Source organism: Etheostoma cragini, chromosome 24 (assembly GCF_013103735.1).
Source record: "Etheostoma cragini isolate CJK2018 chromosome 24, CSU_Ecrag_1.0, whole genome shotgun sequence".
NCBI lineage: Eukaryota > Metazoa > Chordata > Actinopteri > Perciformes > Percidae > Etheostoma > Etheostoma cragini.
In genome coordinates, this window is record NC_048430.1 from 5,401,906 (window position 1) to 5,412,523 (window position 10,618).

The 10,618-nt window shown below is 40.7% G+C and overlaps 1 protein-coding gene across 2 annotated transcripts; it reads left to right on the top strand.

Annotated features, from left to right (window-relative positions):
* Positions 1-9,803, top strand: LOC117939347 (male-specific lethal 3 homolog). 2 transcript variants are annotated; one of them, XM_034864606.1, is made up of 14 exons: positions 1-261; positions 1,645-1,727; positions 1,907-2,002; positions 2,311-2,405; positions 2,492-2,589; positions 3,747-3,875; positions 4,024-4,181; positions 4,480-4,638; positions 4,767-5,002; positions 5,175-5,264; positions 6,147-6,256; positions 6,570-6,669; positions 6,856-6,940; positions 9,564-9,803. In XM_034864606.1, the coding sequence occupies exons 1-14, from the start codon at positions 163-165 to the stop codon at positions 9,661-9,663; spliced, it is 1,638 nt and encodes a 545-aa protein (XP_034720497.1). In that variant the 5' UTR covers positions 1-162; the 3' UTR covers positions 9,664-9,803. The 2 variants fall into 2 exon arrangements, with proteins under 2 accessions (XP_034720497.1, XP_034720499.1); XM_034864608.1 differs by lacking the exon at positions 1-261 and adding an exon at positions 1,533-1,553.
* The last annotated feature ends 815 nt before the right edge of the window (positions 9,804-10,618 follow it).

Here is a 10,618-nt window from a genome sequence, read left to right on the forward strand (position 1 = left end):
AAATGTTGACGTGTGGAGGGCAGTAATACGCGTAGCAGTGTCGAAACCGGAATCCTGCTAGAAGAAGAATACCCCTCACAGAACAGTGTTTTGGCAACGACAGGGTTAAGGAGTGTATAGGTCCAAATCGATGCCCCCTCTCCCACACGTCGCCATGAACAAATGAATTCGCGGGGAATTAAATACCCATTTCACAAAGGAGAAAGAGTCCTGTGCTTTGAACCAGACCCCACCAAGGCTAAAGTGTTGTATGACGCAAAGGTAACATTGTTTTGTAGAAGCAATTTAGCTCTTACATATTTCGACTTTTTACAAACGAGTACTTTGTTAGAAAAGAAGGGTTGTTTATGTTAGCTAAGTGTGTGGTAACGTTGTATGAATCGACCATGACGACCACTTAGCTAGGCCTGAGAAAAATACCGTTTACTGTTAATATGTCTTGCATAATTTCCGGGTACGATTGGTTGCACGTTTCTATTTGACCCGCATTATTTAGCTTAGCAACGTTAGCGTCAGTAACGACAACTATGACATCTTATAGTTAGCTTCAAAGGAGGCTGCTTGATGAAACGTCTCTTATAAAAAATTACCACCAAGGCATGCGATAACGTTATTTAAATAAACGTTACAGATCTTTCATAGAGCAGTAAAGTAACGATAGTTAACGGTATAGCTGGGTTGCTATCACCCAAAAGTATTTTAACGCCAACACCTTAGCTAGCTAGCTAACGTTAATAAACAAACACACCGACACATCATTTGCACTGCTAACGTTGGCAACAATGACCATTGAAATGTAACGTTGCTAAAAGCTGTTAAATTAGCTACTGTCTTGTTATTTTAATGCCATTTTTATGATAATGAAGACGATAATGTTGTCAAAATGCTTCGGTAGAGTTTGAGTAACGTTATTTTTTTCTTGTTGGGTGTGCGCAATGTGTTTTTCCATAGAAGGTTTGTTAGCTAGCTAGCTACATCAACGCATTCCAGTCTGGCTTTTGCTAACCGAAATTAGCATTTGGCATTAGCTGGGTGTTGTGACGTTACTGAATGTTTGTGAGTTGCAGTGGTGTATAAATAGCTTAACATACCTATATTATTTAAGTAGTATACTAACAGCAACAATGTAAAACAACTAATTGTAAGTCATACATTCAACATTTAATTTTACTTAAGCTTTAAATAAAAACGCTTATGTTACGTGTAGCTGCAAAGTTAAAATAATATGTAAGTTAAAATATTAAAAGCAATATGAGAAATGCTCCGTTCTATTGTGCATATCTAAATATGTAAGCATAATTTTAGTGTTAAAAATCGGTTGAAAGTTAAATAAGTGACAGTGTTGTTTTGCTAATTCTAGTTGGACAAGCTAGATTTAGGAATCCCCTGTACCTTGCCAACAAAAACTTTGACGTTTCCTGTGAAATTGCAAGTAACTGCATGTATAAAGTGTCAAAACATGGAATACTTAGTGAGCCTGAACCGACTTGAGTACATGAACATTCCACCAGTGCTGAATTAACCAAAGTTTGAGAAATGGCATTATCTGAATTGTGAGTAGAAGCATTGTCCTTTTAAACTTTGAGCAATACTGTTTAAAGGTGCCTTGAGCAAGACTGTTCTTATTGGTTCTTCACATTACAGGTCCTTGATGTCTTGATTGGTACAGACGAACATGGAAGAAGAATCCCAAAGTACCTGATTCACTTCAACGGTTGGAACAGAAGGTAACACTAAATGGCTTGCTTTGATTAACATTAGATGAGCACGTAGTTACTGCCACCTACGTACTTAAATATATCATACTCATTGTAGTGTTTATCTTTGCAAATCTCATGTTCATCAATTTTTGTAACCATGCAGGTTTGTGAATTTTTATTTTTTAAATGTGTGTGTTTTTGGTTAGCTGGGATCGTTGGGCTGCAGAGGATCATGTCCTAAGGGACACTGAGGAAAACCGTAAATTGCAACATAAACTGGCTCGCAAAGCACTAGGTCGCATGTAAGTTCATGTTATGTTCATTCATTAAGTCACTCACTCAAGGCCTCTCTTAGTAGAGAGAGTAAAATCATTAATTTCCTTTGTGTTACTTGATAATCAGGCAATAGAAAAGTGGTATTGTTGATTTCAGACAGGCATGATGCTGTCAGTGAACATACTGTGTATGACACCTAATACTCAAACCACAAATCCAGTGCACTGCATGTCTGTGTCCACATGTTTTGGATTTGACCCTTTTATTAGTTTGTTCTATTTTTAGATGAGACTGATGTAGATAGTGTGTGTTTTGTTTTCTTTCCTGTCGGTAGGAAGAGAAAGGGATGGGCAAAGAGGCGGCGACGTCAGTCTGGCACTAAATCCTCTCTGAAGACTCTCCCTAAGGAGGATGACAGTGATGACGCATGTGAGAAGTCTTCCTCTGTCTTTGTTTTTTGTCTCCCAGTCTCCCATAGCAATCAAATTAATCCTTTTGTATTTTTCTGTCTCTAGGTTTGATCTCAACTTCAGAGAGCAGTGAAGGGGACGACTCTGACCCTGAATCTTCTAACAGTGGGGACAGCACCTTCTCTGAGGATCTCAACAAAATGGTGTGTATGTGTGTGTGTGTGTGTGTGTGTGTGTGTGTAACGGATGTAACTTATGTAAATTTAATGTCACGGTTATAGTGATAAATCACGTTTTTCTGTATTATCACGGTATTTTTATAAGTGTGTTCAAAATGTTCAGAAAGCACTGATAGGCCTACATAAACTGGAATAGTTTAAAAAAGTGTAACAGTGTTAATCATATTGCAAAATATAGGCAATAGGCTTGTAAAAACTACTGAAAACAGGCTACTGAAACGCAGGCCCGCTGTAGGATGTCCGGTAAGAACTTGACCAGAGATTTCTGACTTTTGAGATCCGGGATGATTTAACTCCAACAAGATGTTAACTATGAAGTTTTACTTGATGTTACATGTGAAGTTGGATGTGGTTCTGAAATATAAGCAAATGCACATCAATAAGCATCTGACTTACTATGAAGATTATTTATCAAAACTAAATAATAAAACACTTATTGAAGATCAAGAGGCAGTAAAACCCATGACAGTTTAGCAAGCTACAGAATAGTTTTAACTTACATTCTGGGCTAACCACATCACTTCAAGAAGACAGAAAACAGGAAAGAAAAGCTAAAGAAAGCAGTCCGTGCACAGCTGATACATTCTGTCCACTTCTCCTGTCTGAGCGCAGTGCACCTGCGCGGCAGCTTCAGGAACCTCTGATGAAGCTGGGAAGGATTAAGCACAGTGGTAATCCACTGCAATAATAAGGATGTTTTAAATGAAAAGGAAAATTGTTACAGTCAAAATTTCTACCGTAGTTTACCATTACACCGGTAATTGTTACACACACACACACACACACACACACACACACACACACACTCACAATCACATTTAGGCCTTTAGCTGATGCTGTTATAAACTTGCAATAAATGCCAAGTGAAAATTACCTAATTTTCCTTCATTCCCTTGTAATGTCCATATAGTATTCTAACAGCATAACTGGTGGCCTTGCACGGTAAACATGTTCTAGCTCCTCATTCTGATCAGATTGATAACAAACATTTTTGTTCAAATTGGCTCTTATAACCAACAACGCCAAACATAAGCTTATGACCATGACTGCTTTCCGTAGACTACATCCTTTTTAGTTTCTTAATACCACACACCTGAAGGTTCATGTCTTGATTGTTTCAGAGGGTTGAGCCAGACATTAATGTTAAAAGGGAATGTGAGGAGAAGATCGTCCATGTTGACCTCAACATCCCCGATATTCTGAAGAAGAAATTGGAGGATGACTGCTTTTACATCAACAAGAGGAAGAAGGTACATGCAGCATAATCTTAAGCAGTGGTACACATTATGATCAGATACTGGTACTTCTAGAAGGCAAGGGTAAGACATGGAAGCATTCATTAATTTAATGGAATTGACTTGAGGCTTGTCCATAATTAGCTGTGTTTTTCTCTCCTAGCTGGTGATGGTGCCCTGTCAGATGAATGTTGTGCACATCTTAGAGTCCTACGTCAAGCACTTTGCCATCAACAAAGCATTCATGGCCAACGAGAGGTATCGGCGTCAGCAGAGCACCACACAGAACAGCAGCCCACAGCCACTCCCTCCAGAGAAGAGGTGAGTCTAAGCACGCTTTGAACAGAAGTAAGAAATTGTGCGATGGAAACCTTGGCTTCGTCCAACATAGATCATCTGTTCAGGAAACAATTAAACATATGTCATCCTTTCTCCCCATATTCATTTTGTGATATTTCTCATATCTATATTATGGTTACCAGTTGCAGGTGTAGCTAAATTTACCAAAATGTTATATTATTAAAATTCAAAAAAAATAATTCTACAGTTGGCCCAGCTGAGACTGCAACCATTAGTAGGAACTTTAAGTAAACCTTTTAAATTTCCTTTTTGTTTTAAGCGAAGAGTTGTGTAAGGAGATGGTCGACGGCCTGAGGATCACGTTTGACTTCACCTTACCCATGATCCTTCTCTACCCCTCTGAACAAGCTCAGTTCAAAAAGGTCAGCTCTTCCAGGCTTTTCCTGGCCGTCAATGAAAGCTCACCTTGCTCCAGCAAGTAAGTGTGCCGTGATTAACCAAGTCTAATGTGTTTCAGAAACCACTGCTTGGCTCTGATACACTGCATTTGAACATTGTGCTCTACCATAAAGCCATTGGCCCTTTTCTCTGTCGTTGTCTTTAAAGCGCCCAACGAGAGCGCAGCCCTAGCCCGTTGGGGCACAACCCACCCACCCCCCAGTCCACAGACAGTCAACCTGCACTGAGCGACATTTCTGCCACAACGCCAACCGCCTCAGCTCCCACGCCGAAGCGCCGGCGTCACCCTGACATGGACTGTATCTCATTCCAGTCCCAGTCGCTCAGGCGCTCCACGAGGAACACCTCTGGAGGTGACCGGCCAGCTGAAGGGAGCAGTGGAGGTAATCGTTTTTTACTGGATTTGCTACAAATTTTGTAAATATTCCAACAATGCATTTTACATAAAGGGACCTATATATGATATATGAGGTGTGTGTTTGTGATCTTTGAGGTATAAGGTAACAATGATCACAATTGTGTTTAAATTCAAATACAATGTATTTAATGATCCAGGTGGAGGCAGTGCTACAGCATCCCCGCAGCTTAAACGCCGTTTGGTCGACACCTCATCCCAGCCCAAGTTCTTCCTCAATCTTGACAGAAGTAAGATGACACGGCATTAAAGAATATTACAACAAAATAATATTACATTATAAATAAAAGCTTGTTGTAATATAACTCTCGACTGTAACATTTAACCTGACTTAGTGGAGTTTTTTACCACCAGTTGCAATTTTCTTGGCCCTTAGAATTGTAAATTAGCTAGACTTTCATTTAGCTCGGGATGATTGGTATCAGAAAAATCAATGACTGTTTTCATGGCCTGCAATTATCCAACAGTATTCTTAGCTAAATAAGACAGTATTTCAGTCAAGCTATTACAAGTGTTGTTCATAGACTGGCTCCATGTTTATTCCTTCCTACAGTCCATAAAGCTCAACCCTAATGACCGTAGAGTTTAGACCTTTTTCGAGGCTTACTCCTCGATGCAGCGGCAGCTGGTTTGACTCCAACCTGTGGCCCGTTGCTGCATGTCATTCCCTCTCGCCCCCTAAAGATGCACACAGTCAGACAAAAAAAATTGCGTGAAACATCCACTATAATCCTGTTCAGTGTAGTGACAACTTTTTGTATTTGTAATGACCAGTTTTGCCCAGTAGATGGTATTATCCTTCTTCTCTCCTCACACAATCATCCCCTCTCAAATGTTTAATATGAATTTTTTTGCGCTCTCAAACCTGGTTGTCATTTGCAATGCTTGCTCTTGGGGCGGGGGGGGGGGGGATTTTTGAGTCTCTGTACAGTATAGACTGTGCTCAAGCCCCGCTCTATAAAGTGTCTCGTTATGATTTGACACATAATAAAATTGAAAACAGTCATGCTGTCATTGGTTTATTTTTTAGCCATATTTAAGCAGTGATGAACAACACAGCTCTGAGTTTCTCTGTAAATGTTTAACGTTCTCCGTTCTTCCTCTTTACCCAGAAACCCCAGTGCACAGTGGCTCATCTTCCCCATTGCCCTTGACGCCAAGCAAAGAGCGAAGTGGTCCTTTCTATGGCCTTGAGAGCCGGAGAAACAATGAGCTTAATGAGGTGATGAAATTGTGTGTGATAAATGTGCTGTTAACTGCAACGGAAACCGTGTCTTGCTCTAGGACACTTGGATAGTTACATAACCTGTATGAATGGAAACTGTCAGACCAAGCAAAGAAACCTATATTGTTTGGTCCTTGTGTGTTTTTAATAATGGATTCATACAGGCCCTTGGTATTGGCAAGTTGACATTGACAGTATAATTATATTTAACACCCTAAATGTAGTCAATTCAGAATGGTGGCATTTCAGTGACATTATGTGAAACCTCAAAGCTTCTGTTAAATTATTTGTCCTTTACTCTGACAAGCAGGTCCTAAGCTGGAAGCTGACTCCTGATAACTACCCGCTGCATGACCAGCCTCCCCCACCCTCCTACCTGTATGGATCACAGCACCTCTTGCGTCTTTTTGGTTGGTGTCTCTGATCATTTTACTCTCACTGGTTCACCTGAGATTCAATACATATGTGATTTCAATAGTTCCATGGTGGTGGCGGGGCAGAAGTTCCCTTCATATTTTATGATTTTGAACACATTCTCGTCAGTTTGTTATGCAACTTCCTTCTGCTCCCCTGCTCACAGTCTTGCTTCTTTCCAGTGAAACTTCCTGAGATCCTGGGAAAAATGCAGATCCCTGAGCGGAATCTGCGAGCCCTGGTCAAACATTTGGAGCTCTTTCTCAGGTAAGTGATTGTTGTGTTGAAATCAGTATAGTGTCAGTTTATGATTACGTATAAGAGGTCTCAGAAGTACGGGATTAACGATGCAAGAGAGAGACAGAAACTATGTATTTAAAATAAACTAAAGAGATTAAATGCTGGTTTCAAGTTTCTTCACTCAGGGAAGTATGAATAGTTTGTTCACTTGGGCCTAAAAGCTTACGGTTTCTTCACTAAACATTCAGGCAAAATATTGCAATCTCACCCCCTTCTTGAAAAATGGATTGTGTCGTCATCTGGGCAAACCGTGTGAAATCATGTTTAATTTCCAAGGAGGACATATCTTTAAAAAGACAAGTGGCTGCATTTAGTTAACGGGATATGAAATAAGAAGCATTTAAAAATGCACCTTGCTAATAACTTGCAGGGCACATTAACCAAAGTTTAACCTAGCTAAGCATTAAAACTCCATAGTAACAGCCAGACCTGAGCTGCAAGAAAGTTCTCATTTCACAAGAAGAGAGAGGCAGGAAGACATCAGTCTCAAGAACACCCTTGACTAATACATTTTATGTCTAATGCACGGTACTCTAATGAAGTGTTTGGTTGCCTGCCTCACAGTAGCATAGGAAAGAAAGTTTTAAGAAATTAAAACCAAGAAACACCAAAACAAAAAGGCAAGGAATGGTAAGTAAATGAGAACATGGAAGGGTGGGGAGGGGGTGAGAAAGAGAATGTGTTAGAGGGAGGGCGATGAGTGGGCGTTACACAAGCGCGGGATTCTAATCTTTAAAGCCTCCCTAGTGATCTTCAGTTCAGCCGGTTCCAAACCTGGGGGATTTAGGTCCTCTCATTTTCTAATCAAACGCACACAGTACTGTCTTCTGCCACCAAGCGGTGCTGTGGAGCAACACCTCACCTCACCATGGAGTGGGCACAGGGACAAACCTGAGTCTGAGAGCCAAAATTACCTTGATGCCACTACTCAACCAAAAACAGTATAAAAATAAACTGTACCCGGTGCCACAAAATCACGAGGTGGTCTTTAAAAAAAAGCAGGAGCTGGCATTCATGTCAGTTTGTAGGAAGAGAGTGGGTGGGCAATATGATTACAGCATCAAACTACATATGTGATACACAAACTTTTTTATTTTTTCCTCAGCGAGGGACAGAAAGGCTCACTACAGCATTGTCAACACAGGACTGTAATACTCCACACAAAAAAGTCCTAATACCTCATTCTTTTCAGCAGCATAAGGAGTTCCTCTAGCCAAAGCATTCTGTGCATTCTCTCATTATTAGTTGTAATAGTGGGAACGTGGGCAGAACGTTTTTTTTTATACACTCCAGTTGCACCGGACTGCATCTTTTTTCGTGTAATGTTATTCTGCAAAATGGCACAGACAACTTGCAAAGAGGAGTGAAGTGCGTCAAAGTAAATTACTTTCGATAGTGTTCAATAAAGAAAACCCTGACATTTTTTCTTGGTAATTCATGTTTTGATTTTGTTTTTTCCGTGTTGGAGACTCTACAGGACACTGGACACAAACTAAAATACTGATGTCTTTTGGGACAGCTTTCATGCCTTTTACTTTGAAATCAGCCTCATGGCAGAATGTGCAGAGCGGGCAAAAACTGATTGATGTCGCAGAGACTGAAGTGCAGTGCATTCTGGGATTTGGCCACAGTTGATCTCTCACTCTCCCTTTCTCCGCAAGAATGATTATGATTAAGTGCGGGTGTGTGTGTGTGCACATGTGTACGCACACGTTATTCTGATTTACATTGTGTATGCCTAAAGCGGCTTGCCTTGAGTTATTACTGATCTAACAGCAATAAAGATTAGCACATGCCTAAATTACTGGCACCAAAGAGCCCCAAACTTTTTTCTTATTTACTAAACATGCAATAAAACCCGTTCAATGCTTCTCACTGAATTTCTGTGAATCATTTTTTTTTATTTGCATTAAAGAATTGGGTTTAAAGTCAACTAATTTCTTGAAACTAAGTCTTTCTTGGCGTTGGTACTCACATAGTTCCTGTTTATTGTCCCATTAGGTCGTCTTGTTTATTCGTTGTCAAAGTGTTCTTACATTTTCTGATGAGGATAATTTTGTTTGCATTGAGATTAGGAAGGCCGGTGGAGCTAAGATGAGATGGCAAGATTTAGAGGATTTGGCCGAGTAGAGGATACTAAGAAGATTCTGGATTAGTTTTCCCTGCTACTGATTAGATGGGAGGGGGGGGGGGGGGGTTACTCGTCCCTCTTCCCTCTCTGACCGTTGGTCGGTCAGTTGTGTTCTCTGTCTTTCAGTCATAGCGATTGGTTCTCTGGTGATATAGGGATGGATGAGGGGGCTTTGTGTTTGACATATATACCACCGGGCAAAGGGCAAGGGGTCTAGGATTTATGTGGAATGAGCCAGGGATATCTAGGAAAACCAGAAGCGGAAGTTAACTGGGAAGTGACATTTGAGATACGTTCCTGTCATTGCTTTTTGCTTCATGTAAGCCTGTCGTATCCGACGACAAAACAGCTTATGTTGAAGTATTTAATGTGAACAGAGAGGGCTTCCTAATATTGTTGGAGTTGTTGGAAAAAATATCTCACCAGATTTTCCCTGTCTTGTACTTCCCTCTCTCTCAGGTTTCTGGCAGAGTTCCAGGAGGATTTTTTCCCTGAGTCTGCATATGTGTCAGCATCAGAGGCCCACTACAGCATGAAACAACCAAGGCCAATTTATTGAAGGAGACATTTGCCATTGTGTTTCCTTCCCTTGCTTGTCTCTACCCTGACCTACCCTATGCTTGTAACGACTGACTGTCTGGGCTTGAGTACAGAGGAATAAATAGCAGCTGTCTCCGGAATTCAGCTGTTTTGTGTTTTCCTGGACCAACCATGCTTCACCTCTGACCTAATATTAGATTTCCTGCTGTTACCTTGTGGAATACCTTCTTCTACCATGCCACTAACCCACGCTCTGTTTGTGGGACTATGCTTTATGTCGAGAAAGCTTGCTCTGCTTTGCTTAAGTGTACTGCTGCAAGGCATGTCGTTTGCTGTGTGTTGTCATGCGCTACCTTTTTGTAGGCATCATATAAGATTTAATTCACAGGAGACGGCTACTGCCGAGTCTTCCAAGCCTTTTTATTTTTCTTTGGTACCATACATTATGGTTCCTCCTCAAATTGCCTCCATTCTGCTTGACTCAACTTGGCTGCGGTGTCCCATCCTTCTTTTTCCATTGCAGATTAGTAGCGTTGTGGCTGGTCATAGCAGGAAACTGCCGGGACCTAAAGCAACACACACACACACACACACACACACACACACAGAACGCCGGAAGTCTGTTGCTTTTGATTCTCGGCATGTGTCAGTTGGCACAGCCAGAAGAAACGTTAGTTTCAAAGAAGCTTAAAAAAAAAACCCACCTCTGGCTAAACTATTTAAACACAGGTTTGTTCGGTTTGAGAGTAAACCATGTGTTGCTCCCTTATTACCATAGACGGAGCTATGTTGTCATATCTTGTTTTAAAGGTAATCTCGTTATCAACCTGTAATCTTACTATACAGTTAAAGACCTGAGGCTGTTACTATTTGCCGATGTTATAGATGAGCTCAGTTCATATAGTCCCAAGAAGATGAGCTAATCACTTTAATATGTCAAAAACTAATTAAGCATACATTTGAGATGTTCAGCT